Genomic DNA, 20,026 nt, shown 5'->3' with positions numbered 1-20,026 from the left:
AAAAATGCTGTTAGCCCATTGACAGTTTGGCTTCAAACCTAATGTATGTTGTGTTGGAAATGCAACAGCTTAATGATTGAATTACTGACATTCAGAGATGTAATATTGTCTTTTGAGCAGAGTGCAATGCTAGTCTATATTAGTTTTCTATATGCATACTTATCTATGATATACAGGAAGTTCTCTCTATATCAGGGGTGCCCATTAGGTAGATTGTGATCTACCAGTAGCTCTCAAAGCTGATGCTGGTAGATCACTAAGGGTGTGAATGGTGGCCCCTTTATTCCATTTTGGTATATTTATTTAGCTGTGCACACATGATTACCTATTACCCTGAGTCTGCTGAGCCAAGCTCCCTGACACCTTTCTGGTGGATACTAGTGGTTGAAGTGCTATGTATTACATCAAAGAATATTAGTTTACACAGCCTGTTGCACTACACTGTTTGCAAAATACAGCAAGGTGAGCCAGGAAAGGGAGCAGGGAGAGACAGATAGGAGAGAGAGAGAGAGCAGGGAGAAACAGTCAGGAAAGAGAGAGAGAAGAGACAGCCAAAGGAGAGTGCAATGAGAGACAGCCAGGAGAGAAAACGAGGAATGAGAGCCAGGAGAGAGAGAGTGAGGAAAGACAGCCAGGAGAGAGAGGAGAGACAGCCAGGAGGACGAGCAAGGAGAGACAGCCAGGAGAGCGAGGAGAGACAGCCAGCAGGATGAGCAAGGAGAGACAGCCAGGAGAGAGAGCAAGGAGAGATCCTTGCCTCAGGCGCAAAAGGAGCTGGCTACGGCTATGCTACCGTGGTGCTCGTGCGGCTGCCGGCTGAATGTGTCAGACGCTGCAGATGGAAAGGTACAGGAAACCCCATGTGCAACATCGGCCACACGAGCACCACGGGAGAACAGGACGCCGGGACCTGTAATGTACTGGAATGCACTGGAATGTAAGCAGGCCGACTCCCTGCGTTCAGGTGCGGGAGGGGGTGTGGAACTGTATTGAAGTCAATGGCATCGCCCACAGTGCGATCGCCTGCACTCGGAACGCCTGCATTGCGGTCCAGTGCAATCTGCAAAAATAGTGCTCGCAGCATTTTTGCAGCTCGCACTGGACTGGAACACAGGCACTAATGCAGGCGATCGCACTGTGGGCGAGGGGCCTGCCTGCGCAGCCTACGCCCCCTCCCGCCCCTGAATGCAGGTGTTTTTTCGTTGGTAGATCTCAATGAGCTCGTCATTTGAAAAGTAGATCTCCAGACGAAAAATAGTGGGCGCCCCTGATCTAAACACATAACCAACATGTTGACCCCTAGATATGCCTGGTAAATCTCATCACTTACATGGGCTTTGCCAAACTTGGTTATATGTATTTGCATACGTCCCAACTATCCTTCATTTGGGGGGACTGTCCCTATCTTGGAACCAAATCCTTCTGTCCCTCTTTCCCCTTTAGTTATCCCCCTTTTTGGTCTGATGAACAGATATCTATGAAAAGGTTCTATTTAACTGCCTAAAGTGTTATTTTGCACTTGAACCTTCATCTTATCTCTTAATTCTCTTTTTTGCTATTTTGAACAGCCAGTATAACAGAAATGTAATGGTGAAGAAAAAACAACTCTGGGTTTTGGATCTGGATTTTGAAAATGTTGGGTTGTCGTGGAAACAAGGATTGGTGATAAAGCTTCAGTGGAGACACCCTTTTCCCATGATCACTCTTACAGGAGTGAATTGCCCTTCCTAGGGGTAGATTTCTTTTCACTTTGTGTTGTCTCAAGGAGAGGAAGTGAGATTAAATCTTTCTAATGAGGATACAGCAGCAGTAAAAACCTCACAGTGACCCGGAAAAAGAGGTGGGCACCTCTCGCCTGCACATCTAACAAGAGCCAACTTCCTGTAATGTACATATAGTACTAAGAACCAGACCCAAAAAGGTGGGCACTCCTCATCGGCATGAGCACAGTAGCATTACAACTACCCCTGCTGTACAGTAATAACCTCTGTTTGTAAGTAGGAGTTGTATGTAAGTCGGATGTATGTAACTTGGGGACTGCCTGTACTCTCCCTCCTCAAATACAGAACAAATAGGCAAATACAATAATACCATGTAATTCTTGTCAACAACAGTAATTTTTAAAGCGTATCTAAACTTAAAAACAAATATGTAAGGTATTGCAGCTTGCAACTAGTTTTTACATTTGGTGACTGCATTAGTTCTCATTTTTTCAGACTGAGAACAAGAAGAGTCCTTGTCACTTCCTGTAAGCTTAATAGAAAGCACATATAATCAATCTACTGGTTCCACCAATCCATCATGTAATGGAGATGGACAAAGGCAGACATGTTTGAAGTCTAGCCTGTCAGAAAACCTTGCCGCTGTTTATAGATACAGTGGAGGAAAATCTGTAGACAGGAGGTGTGTTACAAATATGAAAAGTAATGCAGCCACTATGTCTAAGGACTGGTAGGCTGCAATACATTACATTTGAGTTTTTTGGGGTTTAGATTGGCTTTAAACATTGGCTGCCTAACTCCTAGGGTTTATTCCCACCACTGTTTGGTCCATGATAAGTTCTCCTATATGAATGGAGACTGTAAAGGTCTAGGTGACTACTCTGAAGGTCTGTTACCCTCAACTATCACTACTTGTTTGGTGTGAGATAAAGCTTTCATTATCTGGAAATGGAAGATAAAGTATGATTTCATAACAGCTGATATACAAGGTGCATGTAACAGAATAGGTTTTCTACTTCATACCAAAATATATCATAGTATTCTTAGACATAATTTGGCGGTTGAATAATATCAACAATTGTTCTTTAAAAAAAGGTACATGAGGACACATGATTGTGTGTGACAAAGCCGACAATGAATTAGGCAGACACTTCAGGAACCAGTCTTATCACTAGGGAAGATTAGTTAATAGCAATGATAACCTCAGCTGATCAGTAAAGATTAGCCAGACAGTAATGTTTGCAGCAAAGTGTATTTATAGAGGCATAATATATTTTTGGGTAAGCTCGTATCTCTTCTGCTGTGTCACCCTGGGGTAGACTTGTAAATTTTGTTTAGTTCAGAATAGATATTCGTACAAATTTCGGTAAATTCGGACATTCAGATGCATCCGAATTTTAACACATCCGAATGTAAACAAATCTGAATGTACATTTAATGAAATTCGGATCCGTCCCAATTTCGTGCAAAACGACATGTCCCATGAGGCATTGCAAGACTGACAGTTACAGCCATGACTCCCAGAGGCAGAGACATGCTGGGATTTGTAGTTAAAACACTGCTGGAGGGCTGGAGCTGTCCACCCCTGTTCTATAGCAAGATACACTAACTTCAATCTTGCTGTGCAATTACTTTTGGCACTTTCAAAGTGTTAGTAGCCTGCAAGATCATGAAACTAAACTAAATAAGGTGGGTAACATTTGTAATAATATCTGTAAATTGTAATGTGGATATATTTGATGATAGTCACTCTACTATAGCACTGTTAAATGGCTTACCTTTTTGTCCTCTACATAAAGACATATTTACATATCATTAAATGATCTTCCTGAAATTACCCTTTGTGCTGTCCCAGTCTAAACCCTCTATGTATGATGACTCACACATGGTAACAGTGAACTTTGAGTCATAAATATGCAACAGCAAGAAATCTGATATAGCAACAACACATATTCATTCAGTTGTATATACAGTATATTGTCTAATATTCAGTATGTGTTTATATTGCTTCTGAGAACACAAACTGTGTATTATAAAAAGCGTAAAGCTGGCCATACATTGGTAGATTTCTGTGCAAACGTTCTTAGGAAAAATCTCATTAGGACATTTACTAGTTAACTGAGTTTGACAAATGTCAAGAATGTCTGCCGCCTCTGTCAGAATGCAAAGGACACAGCAGGAGATTCGTCCATCCACGCTAATTAGCATTGATGGAAAATCCATGTAAAATGTTTTCATTGCTTCATTATGAATAGTTAATAAGTGATTTGTGATAATCTGTTCTCTATCTGGCCTAACAATAAACTAGGTCTATAAATATTAGCATTCACCCCTTCCCTAGGTCGAGGGGTATCGGCAGCATCCTAAAGGTTCCCATACACATTTTGATTAAGCAGAAAACTTAGCTTAGGCAAGTATTATGTATTACTGCCAGACATGTACTAGTAGCTCAGCTTACTGCTTTATTTCCATCATACTAAAAAAAATTCTGTATACCCCTCCCCCCCACCGGAACTTCTACCCACCTGCCATACTGTACCTCTCTGATACACTTGTCCCCCTGCCCTCCTTCTGGTTTCCTAAACCCTGTCCTTTGTACCTCCTTAATGTATACCCTCTTCTCCCACTCTTTTACCTAAGGGACCTTATGGCTTCAATACTTAAAGTTGGATACATGACCCATGCCTCCTGGACCACTCACAGGCGAAACTAGCTTCACATTTTTCTTCCATGGTCAACCCAGGGCCATGGCTGTACCCGCTTTACTGACAGGTCCCTTACTTGATATTATGGCGTTCTTCACTCTTTGTTCATAGACTGAAAGCCCCTGAAGCCCCCCCCCCCCCTCCTAGTGAAAGGGAGCCTTGACTGCTGGAAGCATTGGTTTTCTGATGAATTTACCAAGGGCAGGCATTGTAAAGCAGCTACATTTGGATTGCCTATGACTGCAGGAGGTGCTTCGGCGGAGCAAGCATTCACTTTAAGACTCCACCGAGACAAGTTACAGCATGCAGTGGATCGTCATCTCCAGGAGAAGTTTCCCGCCCATCTGCCTGATACCAGGGTCTTTGTCACAGCTTTATTGGCGGTTTGACCTTGCCAGTAAAAATATATCTTTTGAATCTATATATATAGCCTATGCTAATGAGGAATGAACACATTTGTTGACTGTTATAATCAGATGCTTTACATCCAGTTTCTACTTGAAAACATTGTCATGATTTATCCTACACTATTGAATCAAGACAGTATGAAAAAAATGCTGCAAAATGTTCTCATCCCATTCCAGATGGTACAGAGAGGCGTTAGGAAATGATGTCATACAAGATTTCTTTACCCTTCCACTATGGCTGGAAAGGGCAGCATTACAAATAGTATCCTAAGGGTAGCATGACAAATAGTATCCAAACCAGAGCCCAGCTTCAGCTACAAGTTTTTTCCCCCGATTTAGTATAATGTAGGGAAAGGATATATTTTCTATCTAGGGTCCTGGTGATGTGCTTCAGGGTGTGACATTAGTATAAAGATTGATGGGGAAATCCAGAACAGACAACACTAGCTGGACTTAAGTTTTAATCTCCCTTACTCTATCCACACTAAAAACATTTTGGCATAAGGTGAACCAGTGCCTCGCCCATGAGGGAATGCAGTCCTTCACAGCATCCAAAACTTACTTTCCCATTCCCTGTGCTCCCCTAGGAGCAAGGAGAAAAAGTGACATCTCAATCCGGGTTCAAGTCTATAAAAAGCTGGGAACTCTCTCGGGCTCATGTGACGATCCCTATACCTAAAACTCTTAGCTATTTCCTTCCCCTTGTGGTGGTGAACAAATCAATAAGGAAGCTAAAGGTAAGTTTATGAAGTAGTGGCATTCAGCTTTGGGAAATCACAGGTTCAGTTTAAATTGAGCGCTATCACATCCAAGAACTGGTAAGCCGCAATATACTATATTGGGTTTAGTTAACCAGGACAAAAGACGAGGAAAAAAAGGAGACATCTCTAATTATGCACACAAAAAAAATCTAGTTTTGAGGGACTGCCAACCTTTAGATGTGTTACATCTATAAAGTATCTATTAAAAACAGCAAATACCCAATGTATTGCACAAGCGTACTTGTGTCAGTGAGCGTGGCACACTAATACAGCAGCCAGATAAGCTTTCCATAGATCTGAACGTGTCTTTATTCGATTGGCTGTGAGTGACCTTTATACAGAGATTTCCCTTATTAGTTTTATTGGCACTTGGTGATAAAGTTAAGGTTGTCTTACTGCACATTGATAATGAAACATTATTGTAAAGTTTATTTAGTGAGAGTTTCAAATCTATGTTCACCTTGCATAAAATGTATTAAAGTTACACTTCAGCCAAAGATAAAAATTAAACTTTGAGATGCATAAATGGAGTGGAGTCTGCCTTCCTATTACTTCAGTTTTTTATACAGGCATTCCTGTAATGTATCAGCCCACAACAGTCCCCACTGTCAAAAATCTGGAGCTCATAGACCATGCCTGCTTGTGATGCTGGAATAACCACTACAGACTCCGTGCTGCCTCCCACATACTGAAAGTTTGAAGTCAAAACATTAGGGGTCATTTACTTAGCTGCCGAAGGCATCCGAGTAAATAACTGAGCCGAAGTGAACAGGGCAGAACGACGTTCGGCTATTCACTCCGGCGCAGTACTGCTGAAATCAGCCGTACATCGGACAGTGGACGATCGCCAGTTCGTAAATAGCTCTAAATAGGTATTCTGCTTGCTACCTCCGAGGCAGCGAGCAGAATAGAAAAACATTTTAATAAATGGGGGAAAAAATGCTTAAAACTGATTTAAATAAATGTAAAAAATTGGAAAATTAAAAAAAGTTAAGAAAATAATAAAATAAATTATAGAGAAAAGAAAAAAAAAACCCAGCGTGGGGCCCCCTCCCAAAACCATACCAGACCCTTTAGGTGTGGTAGGAAAGTTAGGAGGGACCCCATTTAAAAAAAAAGAAAAAAAATTGTGGGGGTCCCCCCAAAAGTCATAACAGACCCTATAGGTCTGGTAGCAATTTTAGGAGGGACCTCAAGTTAAAAAAAATAAAAGTGTGTGGGGTTTCCCCATGAAGTCATACCAGGCCCTTAAGGTCTGGTTGGAATTTTAAGGAGGAACCCCCACCCCCAAAAATGGGGAAAAAAGGACAAGGGGTCCCCCCTAAAATTCCATACCAGATCCTTGATCCGAGCACAGGCCTGGCAGGGCAGGAAAGGGGGGAGGAGCGAGCGCCTCTCCCCCCTCCCTGCCATACCAGGCCACATGCCCTCGGCACTGGGAGGGTGCTTTTTAGGGTCACCCCTGGAAAAGCACCTTGTCCCTGTGCCGATGAGGATAAGGGCCTCTTCCTCACAAGCCCTGGGGCGTTGGATGTGGGGGTGTGGGCAGGGAGGGGGGCTTTTTCACATCGGGGTACCCCTTTAATAAAGGGGCACCCAGGTCCTCCCCCCCTTGTGAATGAGTAAGGGGTGCTTGTACCCCTACCCATTCATTAAGGGGTTCAATTAAATGTTTTAAAAAGACACCAGACTTTAAAAAAATTCCTTATAATAAAAAAAACAAAAGACAAGTTTTTGGCAAGTCTTTTATTAAAAAAATTATTGATTTACCGGGCGTAATCCAGCATAATTCACGACGTCCAGTGTTGTCCATGACGACGACGACTCGGCAAAATAAAAATAATAAATACAAAATACAACATATGCCGACCTGACCACACGCAACAAACTTCCGCAGCATAATGTTGAAACAAAAATAAAAAAATAAATGGGCGGAGCTAGCAGTGACATTACCGCTAGCTCCGCCCAACTGTTTTCTATTGGCTGGCACCTGCTAGAGTCTTCTAGCAGGTCCCGGGCAATAAATAACAACTGGACAGAGCCGGCCGTGACGTCATGGCCGGCTCTGTCCAGTTGTTATTATTTAATGACAGATCAGCGTCCCCAAGTAATTTGGGGACGTTGATCTGTCATTACAACAGGGCGGAGCGACACCCAGCTGTCATTTGCGTGAAGAACGGTCGGCCCTTCGGCCAACCTTTCTCCACGCTTCAGGTGTCACCATGGCTCAGCCAAGCCGAAGCATATGGGTTCGGCTCGGCTGAGCCGCTCGTTTGCTGTACAGGTTATAGTGAATAGCCCGTAGCCCTTCGGTTCGACTGAACTGAAGGGCTTCGGCAGCCGAAGTGAGCCAAAGGATCAGCCGAAGCTACGGCTGGATCCTTCGGCTCATTAGTGAATAACCCTCTAAGTTTCCCATAGCTAGTAATCAGATTTAAATAGAGCTGGTAATGATTAAAATTTTCCTGTTTGATTAATCAAATTTTTTTTTCATCGATTAATTTTGATTAATTATAACGCACATACAGATCCAATTTCATTGGCCTACACACACTCACTCAAACAGTATGAGGGGCATTTATCAAAACTGAAGCAAAAGTATCTGGAGCAGTTGCCTATGACAAGCAATCAGCTTCTCTCTTCAGTTTGTTCAGTTAAGGTTTAAAAATAAAAGGTGGATGCTGATTGGTTGCCATAGGTAACTGCTCCAGATTCTGTCTGCTCCAGTTTAAATTAAGTTAAATTCCCCTATATGTATGTTATGACTTTCAGGGCTAGTTCACACCAGTTCCAGTGCGTTCCGGCCCGATTCGTGCTGGAACGCACTGGATCGCATCCCGGCCGCCTCACTACATTCTGGGGCAGGAGGGGGCGTGTTGTTGCATTAAAGTCAATGGCAATGCAGGTACGCCCCCCGGCCTGCACTGTGATCTCTGCAAACACATGGCAAATCAATGTCAGTGTTCTGGTCTCTCTGGGCCCCCCAAACTGGCGGAACACCAGGGCCTGGTATTAATCGAGGGATTAATCATTAATTTCCGCAGGCCTAGATTTAAAGTGACACTAAACTCAGGAGTTAAATCTTAAAAATGCATTCAAGTACCTTAACTATTAACAAAAATGTATCTTATTTGTGTATCACTCAGCTGTAGATCCTCAAATCATCTGTACATTGGTGCTGACACTGTCCTTCCTTCTGGAGAGTGGCTACTTTTGTTCCACATGTTCCCTGTGTGTAAGTTCGCTCCTGTTATTGACTATAACTTCAGTGCAGATTAGTAAACTAAACATGAGATTGTAGTCCATTGAGTGATCTTGGAGCGGTGGCTACTTTACAAACCACACAGGGACCATAGGGATCAAAAGTAGCCAGAAGGAAGGACAGTGTCAGCACCAATTCAGAGATGATTTGGGGATCTACTGTACAGCTAAGTATTGTACAAATAAGCTAGATGTTTGTCAATAGATAAAGTACTTGAATGCTTTTTTAAGGTTTGACTCTTGGGTTCAGTGTCACTTTAAGTTTAAATGGGATTGCCTTTGCAAAGAGTAAATAAAGAAAGTGTAGCCTTTTGTTTGAACGTGGAGTACTTACGTCCTTTTTCATGAGACTTTAAGAGTACTAATTAAGTCCATCATGTTCAAACAAAAGACTATATTTTCTTTTTGTAAAGTATTAAATGATCTTGTAAAACTTAGAAAATAAGTTAAGGATTATGAGGGCCAAAAAGTTATATATTCCATATGCTTATAGATAAAACAACTGTGCCCAAACACAATCATACTGGCTTCAAATCCATAATATATCTTACCTTTCCATGACTCCATTGTACAAGAATTGGCCGTTCAAGAATAGAAAGATTATCTTTTCCTAGAAGGTTTGCAGCATTTGTTCCAGTGAAAATGTTCTGCTCTTGTGGGCGTTCGTTGATATTTTCCACTTTAACATTTTTCATCTGCAAGCAAACCGTATCTATTAGTAGTGTACAAGCAGTTGGATTCTCCCTGCTAAAGAGAGGCACAGGCTTTAATTGTGTATGTGATAGCAAATGGCACTGGGAAGCCTAACCAAAACTCTATGGTGCTCTTTCATCCATAGAGAAACTATTCTGTTAATTGTATTTCAGTATACTGTATATAATACATATGATACATATAAAAGATAGATAATGCATAAAGAGAGAACATTCATAAGATACAAACATAAGATGATGCAAAAGTTATGCTATGCAAAGACACATCATTTACAATCTAAATGTTGTTCTTAAAATATTGTAAAATGTAAACCAAAAATAGACAAATATGGGTTCTTTAGAATGCACAATTGTATAACACATTTAATCATGTTAAACATACCCCAATTTTGATGAGCTGGTCATCTTTGTTGGATGGGTTTCTCCAAATTAAGTTAACTTCTACTTCTGAGGAAATCTTGTAGCCCACACTGTCCTGCAGTGACCCTCGCGGCTTATCAATTAATACTTCTGTGGCATAATCAAATCTATACACTTTGTCATTGTTAAGTCTTGGTCCCGCTGTATGTACTGTGCAATAAGAAGAAACACAAAATGATATGCAAATATTTACAAGTTTAAGTTATATATTACAGCTTCTATGTCAAATAAGCTTTAAAAGTCAACAGTTCTGTGTACAAGATTTGGACTTTTGCATAATGTGAATATAAAGGTAAATGTAGATGGCAGAGGTGTAAAAATAAGTGATGCAGATTTTAGGTTCTCTAATATCCCTCAACTACTTGTTCTGTCTCCTATTGGCCAGTGCACTACGTTATCTATATACGGAAGCCTTGTGACATGATTCCTTAAAGCGTATATATAGCCAAAACTTTTTTTTAAAGTTTTGGAGTACAGAAGGGTTAAGGCCCCTATTGGGATTTTATTTTGTTTTCTCTGTAACATTGAGGCAATTTTCCTTCACTTACTGTCCCAGAGACACAACAGGAAGTTGATTTCCAAAATAAAGCCAAATACCCTTCTTAGACAGTTGGCTCCAGAAATTGCGTCTTCATTGGAAGATTTCTCCTCACCTCTTGTTCTGATATTAAATTTTAAGCAATGATTCTGCCACAATAATTCCAGTGTGGAACTCTGGTCTCCCTTTCATATATACAGCTAATTCAGCTTTATAGCACTCATAAGCTGCCATTGCCATTTTTAGGGCACTAAATCCAAAGTTCAAATCAGCCAAAATTCAGAGTAAGCAGCATTGTCACTTCATTTAATCTATTGTGCTTTGGGAATCCTTTGTTGTGCCTTAACTATTTATTTGTAAAATGAAGATTATGTATAAATATTGTAAGAGGGACTTGCTCAATTAGTAGTGGCAACAGTACAACATGCATGAGACAGGGACACCCAGGAACAGTCCAAGCAGGTTAGCCCTACACTTGTATTCAGCAAGGCAACAAACACAGTTTCAATGCAGGAGGGATGTGTACAACAAGTCTATAGCAAACAAAACATCTCCACCTCCTTGCAACTAACTAAACTCAGGTTAGTTCCTCACTAACAAGATGGCCCCTAATGGGTTCCCCAAAGTAGACAGGCAGTCCTTGTACCTTTTTAGTAGCTCTGTCAGCACTCAGCCTTTTCACCCAGCAGCAAGCTCCCACAGCAGAGAGAGTGGGAGAGCCCTGAGCATCAGTCAGCTCACGTATATAAAAGTCTGTGTGGATAGTTGAGACTAATAATGACGTCTGGCTTTCAGGTAAGATGTAGACTTAGAAATGAAGGTTTTCCCCACCAAAAGCTCTACAAAAAAACCTCTGGCCTTCAGGATCCAGGACAGGACTTATTACGATTTCAAGAAAACAAACATTTCATTTTTTCCATATCAGGCATGAAGCCCCTCACCATGTGCATATTATAAACACAGATGACGCAAGTCATGACATGCATCCATACCCATACGGATGTGCAAGTTTGAGTTGGCGTGTAGCCGCATCCTGTCATAGAGATGTACAGGCAGCTACCCGAGCACCTGTCCCTCCCAGGCACAGGCTACTGCAGGGATGTGCACACTGTATGGCTCTGCATGTCCATGTGAATAAGGCCTTAGTGTCAGTGTTAGTGCCAGTTTCAGTGCCAGTGTTTAAAAAAAAAAATGCACAATTATTTCTGTGCCCTACTATGGGCACAAATAACACATAACGCACACATATGTGGTATTGCTGTGAACTTTAGGAGTAGGATAATTTATTTTGGAGGGTTTTTTTGGTGGTGGATGATGGTACTTGAGTGTAAGTTCCCAAATCTGGAAGTTTTGTGTTTATGAACATATGCCCATATGTGTGTGCGTGTAAGTGCCAGTACTTGTGTTTACACACACATATACCTATGTACACATATTCTATCCATATATAGTGATTATTCTACAGGATTTATATAGTGCCAACAGTTTGCACAGCGCTTTACAATATAAAGGAAGACATAACAGTTACAATACAATTCAAAACAAAATGGCTAGGAAGGCCCTGCACGTGAACGTTTACAATCTAAAAAATATCCTATAGACACAAAAATGCTGCAGATGGGACTCCCGGGCGCCAAAAAAAAAACTGGTATATTGTATGCTGTATTCCCATATTTCTGTATCCATGAGAATAAGCTCTCATCATCATAGTTCCTCTATTGTCAAATATAACTGTTACCCTTTCCTTACTGTCCTGTTAAGTGGCTGTTGCACTGGTAAATTAGAAAGTTCATTTTTAAACCCTGGGAAACAACGGAAATCAATTATCTAAATACCAAGAATAGTGCCAACATGAATAAATCCATTCAATCTACTTAAATCTGTGTCAGAAAACAAATCACATGATATTATAAAGGGCACAATCACTTTTATGCTTTTTAATTGCCATTTTTTTTAATGGCGCTAGTTAACAAAAGTTAATGTCTGTTTTCTAATGTCTGAACAGGTACTAAATGCCTTTTAATGGTACATGACAATGAACCTGCCTAAAGGAATTAAAAAATGCAGGATAACGCGGAGGCATAAGTGAAAAGGCTGCTTGTATACATGATTACAATTAGGAGGAGCAGGATGGAATAATTTTTTTTTTTAATTTCCAATAGTGAATGTGGTTTTCGTTCAGGAAACTCATTTTTATTCAAGATCGAATGTGAAAAATCAAAAGAAATTTAGAAAGCCATTTGTCAGGTCTCTAATGGCATTACCAAATGTTCTGACGAGGTTTTTCGTATGAACATTCAAACGAAATTCTGACCATTTACTGTATACCCACCTTAAAGTGACATTAAACCCTCAGATTTTTTTAACATAAACCAATACTGTAATGTGTGCCTTACTGTAATCCATGGTGGTTTGCCTTCTCTTTGCTGCTCTTCCTTTTAAATCCTCATGTCTTCTCATGCTGGGGGAGAACTTCCCTTTGCAGCTGAGTGCCTCTTCCTGTAGTGCTGGCTCAGGTTGTGAACCTGCACACAGACACCATGTATCCATTCCAGAGACAAGGCAGTCTGCTGCAAAACAGAAGTTCTGCCCAGCATGAGAAGAGATACAGATTTAAAAGGAAGAGCAGCAAAGAGAAGGGAAACAACCATGGATTACAGTAAGGCGCACATTACAGTATTGTTTTATGTTAAAAAATCTGAGGGTTTAATGTCACTTTAAGTGCAATGTTCAACATTTTGTGTACGTGCCTTCTACAAACTGATTAGAAATGATCACAAAATAATAAATAAAGAGACAAACTGTACTAATAGACTACAGCAAAACCACAGCTTAAAAACTGGTCAGCTTGTGACAGAATATTTACTGTAGTAGACCAGTCACATAAGTGTTAGCAATCTATAATTAAATCATGTTACTGTATACTGAAGAACTTTGCAATGCATACACAAGCAAGTGTCAGGGGCTGACTCAGTGACATGCTTGGCATCCTGATCTGTCACCTACCCAACTCGCTCCTATGATGTATATTTAAGATTTTATATTAGGCACGTTGACACAGGGACTTTTGTAAGCAATACATTATTTATGTTTACCTTTGCATTTTCCGTTTCATATATTAATCCAATTGTTGGACTGGCTTATGCTTAGACACTCAGTAGTCACAGAATTTCAGTTAGAAAACAATTATTTTTATGATCATTATATTAAAATCATCCCGCGTGTGTGTTTCTATCTCTTAAATCTGTCATATTTGAAGCATACAGTATGTAAAAATATCAAATAATGATCATTGTCAGCTTTTGTACCTTTAAAGATACATCACATTGTCTGCTTGGATAGACCAATGCTTTTGATTGCCATTCAGGCAACATCTGGATTTTCCCATTTTCAGTTGGAAATTAAGGTCTCTATCATTGGCTACATTTAGACTCTCCTGGATGTGATGCATGATGCAAATAGGTGTGATTGATAGCGGGTACATGCTATCAGGTTTGGATTCCCAACACTGGAGCCTATAGGAACACAACCTTTGGCCCTTGTTCAAATCTTTGTGATGCTGGAGCGGGTGTGATGCAGGAGCACGTGCAACACAATACGCAATCTTGCTTTAAATGAGATCACATATTGTAATGTTAGGTGCACTATGGTGCCATTATTCCTTAATGGCACCCAAACCTATCCAGCCATCACATGTGCATTCCATTGTACCATATCGCATTGTAAGCTATGTGTTGAGGTATGATTTTTTTAAAAGGTGCATTTAGCTGTGGTAGGCAGTGCACCTGCAATGACGCAGATGTGTAAACAGGGGGTTAGTGTCAAAAGCAACACCCCACTGCTAGAATTATCCATTTTGCACAGAATATTTTTTGTTTTACTGGTCCTAACATGGCTTAGAATATTGTAAGGGTTGGTTATAGTAGGGTTGATTTAATAAAGGAATAGAGACTGTTCACTTAGCAAAGTAAAGCACAGAGAAGGGAAACTGCACTCTAGAATATAAGCTGAAATATATTTATTAATCCACCTAGTACAAGTAGCAACATTACTGGAACCTCCACCTTCTAATGCATTTTAAATCAGCAATAAGCCTAGTTGTAGGCTCTATGATTACGCTCTTTGCTGAGTGAAATGTGTTAGCGGGTGCAGATACAGGTGCCTTTGCCACTTGTACCAGATGAATCAACAAATATTTATAATGGCTTTTATCTTGAAGTAAGGGCTTCACTTTTCTCTACACCAATTGCACATTGACATATGTGCAGATGACGGAAAGCTTGGTGAGCCTGCACCGGGGTGTACACAGGCACAGAGTCTGCAGCAGAGCATTTGGACCATTTAAATATTTATTTAGCTTACTGACTAAGGTGAAGCTATGTTTACTATGATTATCTAATCCCTTTTCTCTATAACAATTGCACATTGAGCAGAGGATGGATAGCTTGGTGAGCCTGCACCTGGGTGTATATAGGCAAGGAATCTGCAGCGGAGAATTTGGACCATTTAAATGTTTACTTAGCTTATTGACTAAGGTATGTTCACTTTGATTACGTAATCATGTGCAAAGGAAATAATAAAACAGGCTTTTTTTTCCCTTTGCGTGGTCAATGATTGAAGTGAACACAGCGTTACCTTATTCATTAGGCTAAATTAACATTCACTTTGCTAAGTGAACAGTGTCTACCCCTTTAGTAAATCAACCTCAGTGTGTTAATAAGAAAATGGGTTTCTAGCAATGATTGGGGGATGTGTAGCTGATAAGTACACAGGGAAAAGCCACCTATTTGTCTATAAGCACAAGCCTACTGTGCCCCATGCTAAAACCAACCCTGGCTGCTATGGGACATAAACCAGAGTAAAAGTAAACCCTTATTTTGTTAATATAGTGACTGTTCACATATCTTGCCCCATCTCTCTCAGGTGATTTAGTATTAGAATCCCAATGATTATTATATTTATTATTGTAAGAATAAATGCCAGGCTGCGGCAAACAAAGCGACAGAGTACTGTCATGCATTAAAAAGGGAATGTACTGTAGAGACAATGCAATAATTTTGCAACTTTATAGATCACTGGTGTGGCCACATCTTTAATATGCGGTTCAACTTTGGTCACCAATCCACAGAAAAGATGTCCTTGAGCTAGAGAGAGTCCAGAGAAAGGCAACAAAACAAATTAAGGGGGTGGAGGACCAAAGCTATGAGACAAGGTTGCTAAATTTAAATTTGTTCACACTGGAATTGAGAAGATTAAGAGGGGACATGATTTTAATGTACAAAATGTTTATTGGAGATGGAGACATCAGCAATAAACTTTTTACAATGAACTCCATAACAAAGACTAGAGGCCACCATCTAAAATTGGTGGAGAAAAGATTTAACCACAAAGGGCATAGGGGCTTCTTTTCAGTCAGAGTGGTTAAATTCTGTAACTCTCTGCCACAAGCTGGGGTATCAGCAGAGAGTATTGAATCATTCAAAATCAATTAGATACCTTCCTAAGAAACCATAACATACAGGGGCACGGGTACTCTTAAAAACTGAGACCACACAGGAACTCATATACACACATGCACACACAACACGTACAAAGACTTGATGTACCCGTGTATTTATTCAACCTCAAATACTATGTAACTATAGTAATTAGGGATGCACCGATATATCGGCCGCCGAAACATATTGGCTGAAAGTGCCATTTTCTGGCCGATACAGATACATAATTTAAAAGCGAAATATCAGGGGTCTGTTTTGCCCCCGAATATTTCCCCGAAGCCCCTAACAGTAAAGTAAAAATATTTAATAAAATACAAACAAATAAAAATAAATGTAAAAATATTTAAAAGTTTATCAAAAATAAATTTTAAAAATTTGAAAAAGTTATAATTAAAATTTTTTTTTTCGATTTCGGCCTGACATTTTTTCTTATTTCAGTTTTGTTTTTGAAATTTTCATTTAATAATAATGGTAATACACTTAATGTTCAGTTTGGCCTTACTAGTCAGGCTATTTACTTTCCTTGATTCACAGAGGAGTAATGATGTACAAAGTACAGTGACATTTTTCCATTTCTTGTTATTAGTCTAATTACAGATGAACCCCGTTAAGTGCAGTAGTGGAATTATGTTTTTTTGTAGCAGTTTTAAGCTTCTAATTGTCAAGGCCACATTAAAAAGTTATTTTTTCCATCTCTGTATCTTTCCTTGGGGTACTCTTTTAGTGACTTCTGCTAATTGTTATGATGTTACACTACATGCTGGTTTAAGTGAGTACTATTTATTTATTACAGGTATTTATATAGTGCTGACAATTTACGCAGTGCATTACATAGTTGCACATTCACATCAGTCCCTGCCCTCAAGGAGCTTACAATCTAAGGTCCCTATCTCACATGCATACATAAAGGGCCAATTTAGACAGGAGCCAAATAACCTTCCAGCATGTCTTTGGAGTGTGGGAGGAAACCCACGCAAGCACAGAGAGAACATGCAAACTCCATGCCAACCACTAGTGTATTAGTGTATGCCCACATACAGTGATGCATGTCTATGGGCGGACATGCACCAGTCATGTTTTCTGGGAGTGGAAAAAACAAAAACAAATTGGGGTCTAAAAAGGCTACTTTGCTCCTTTCTCAAAAAAATATTCTTTAACAGCTAGTTGTGTAAGAGCCCTTACACCTTCCTTCTGTTTTAAAAAAACAATGCTAATTTCTTTAGTCACAGTGGCACAAACATTGTCTTGTAATGGTCTAACAAAGATTTGCAAAGATTAGATATTTTTCACAAAATGTAACAAAAATTTCTCCGAGGTCCGTAGAATGTTTTTCTGCTGTTCCAACTATATGGCAAATGTTTATTTATATGCTGGCCTTGTTAGCCTAAGGTACTTATTTATATAGGGTTGTGGGCTTGAAAAATTGCCTACACATCCCTTCTCTAAACTTCCAATTTAAGTCCTGATCTTTCAGTGAAGACAGTTTTGGAGAGCTACACTGGGACATCTGGAAAGCATAAATGAATGTGACCTTCATAACTGTCATTAGATTAGTGTTACGTTAAATGTTCCCGCACCGCATGGGTAATCTAATCCTAGATAAAGGAAGTATATGCCTTATCATTCGTCAAAGTCAGTGTACAAAACAACTGTAAGGGTGCCCCTAGACATTAGAGGAAAGTCACATGAAACAAATGATTTTGAATCATATGACCAACCATTTGGCTCTTAATGTTCTCAATGAATGATCAGTTCAGACACCGATGACTAACAGATATTGGCCTCATTGGCTCATCAGCTCTTCAATTTGTCATTCTAATGTTCACATGAATACCAGCGGATGGTAAATGGTTTTTCTTAGTATGTGCACCTGCAGGACTGTGCAGTAATGATGTTGTCTGAAGGAACACTGTTAATACTGTTAGGTCCCATATTGCACAGAGACTTATGCTGTGTCCTAGGATTCCTGCTGCAAGAACCTACAGACTCCCAGGTGTCCTCATTCAGATACGGCCACTGTGCCCGTTCAAGTTTATTTCAGGGTGATAGCGGCCGCATCTTTCAGTGGCAGTCAGCATCTTACATGGTATGACTACATGTGGTTTGAGATAGATGATTGTGCCTGGACATCCAGCGACAGTCATCTACCCCAAACCACATGGGCTGGACTTAAAGAGGAACTTTACCCGTCCCATATCTTTAAAATAACAACAAACACACCTTTAGAAATGTTTAGTAATGACAATTTTCAAACACATAGTTCTAGATAATTGCCGGCTTTGTATTCTTTGCATACCTTGTTTCTCTTTTCTTTCACAGTCTTCTCACAGTGGCCATTTTTGGTAAGGGAAGATTACTAGATCTCCTCTTACTTCCTGGAACTCTGGCACATGACTAGGACATGTGACCATGCACATCATCTCAGGGGCGTAAAATGCTTTTCCCTGAGATCTCATGAGATTACAGATGAGATTTCTCAGCAATGCTTTGTTGATGTAACCTTCCCAGGATGCAACAATCTGGCACATTACATAATTTGTGCCAGAAGTGGATGAACTCTTTTTTTTTTTTATTTGTAAGTAAATGAAAAACAAGTTTGTTCAGCTAATGAATGTAAGATGATTTAAATCAGCATGCAGAGCTGCATGCTGATGTGATTTTTAGTGAAAGGGGGTAAAGGTCCACTTTAAGTGATGGAATTAGTTCCCATCATGGGAACCTATTACATTTCCTGTGCTCCTCAGTGCCAGGTTGTGATGGTTGTGCTGTGTGAATGGTTGTGCTGTGTGAATGGCATTGGCCCAGCTATACACTGGGTGGAAGAGCTATACCAGTCCCTAGAACTTTTGTAGAGTAGCTGGGTGGGATGACTCGCCTGACTTTGCTGCAATTCGCGTTCAAATAGAAACATTTGAGCAGCGCTGTATTCAAAAATGCAAAATGCGGGGTTTGACAATTCTCATCTACACAAGTCCTGACAGTGGGTTTAGCTCATGCTGTCACTTGAATGTGTTGGATGTTCTCCTCACAGAAAAGTTTTAGTAGCTCTCATACTATATAACTATGCTTTAAATTTAATATTTCAAGATTTACATATTGGGTGCCTTTTATTTTTCTCATATAGGATTTTTATTAGCACACAAACAAAATCCTTTTAGTGATTTAAAAAAAATTAAAGTATAACTAAAGGCAAAACATTTTTTTTTCTTAGTTTAGGATAGAGTGGAGAGGGATTGGTTTTTATTTTTGTCTGTGTCCCTGTTATTGAAAGGCACCCTCCCTATTTGTCCTGGTAACTGTTATCATTTAAAATGAAAGAAAATCCCAAATGTTTAGTTGTCATCAGAACAGGATTAAATGGGAAAATTTCAATTGGGGACACTAGTACTGTTGAAAACCAAGGATCACCCTCACTTTGAAGGGATTTCAACTCACTTCCTGTTGTGGCCATGGGACAGGTAATAAAAGGAAACCTTTGTCTGACAGGACAGCAGACATTAAGAGAGTTACTCACAAAGCTGCCGTAGGCAGCTGAGTGAGTAACCCACACTCACTGTTCGGCTATTCACTTTGGGCTTGTACAGCTGAGTTCAGCCGTACATCGGCTGGCTTCAGTTCAGCTGAACATGCACGTTCGACTCAGCCGATTCAACATCGGGATCGGATGAGCAGAACCTCTGTCAGGCTACTCGCTGCCATTCGGCCTATACTCATAGGGGGCGAATGGCAGTAAGTGAATGCCGAATGCCGCTGAGCAGCATTCGGCTTGGCTATTCTGCTTGGTACCTCCGTACCGAGCAGAATAGAAAATGAGTAAACAAATTTGAAAAAAAAAAAGTAGAAAAAAATGTTTAAAATGTAAATAAATGATAAATTTAAAAAAATAAAGATTTGTTTCAAAAAAGAAACGAATAATGTAAAAAAAAATTGGGCGGAGCTATCAGTGACAGCTAGCTCCGCCCAACTATTTCCTATTGGCTGGGACCTGCTAGAGTCTTCTAG

At 40.1% G+C, this 20,026-nt stretch overlaps 1 protein-coding gene across 1 annotated transcript in view; it reads right to left on the bottom strand.

Moving 5' to 3' along the window:
- MTTP (microsomal triglyceride transfer protein) overlaps window positions 1–20,026 on the bottom strand; it is a 60,165-nt gene that overhangs the window by 31,202 nt on the left and 8,937 nt on the right. The window contains exons 2-3 of the mRNA XM_018564286.1: window positions 9,951–10,138; window positions 9,407–9,550 (exon numbers count right to left, since the gene is read on the bottom strand). Of these exons, the coding sequence (XP_018419788.1) occupies window positions 9,407–9,550; window positions 9,951–10,138 (332 nt within the window). The remainder of the gene's footprint in view (window positions 1–9,406; window positions 9,551–9,950; window positions 10,139–20,026) is intronic.

Source organism: Nanorana parkeri, unplaced genomic scaffold, assembly GCF_000935625.1.
Source record: "Nanorana parkeri isolate BGI_ZX_2015 unplaced genomic scaffold, ASM93562v1 scaffold742, whole genome shotgun sequence".
NCBI classification, from domain to species: Eukaryota; Metazoa; Chordata; class Amphibia; order Anura; family Dicroglossidae; genus Nanorana; species Nanorana parkeri.
Note: the sequence above shows the minus strand (reverse complement) of the source record. Positions and strands in the feature narration are given on the sequence as shown.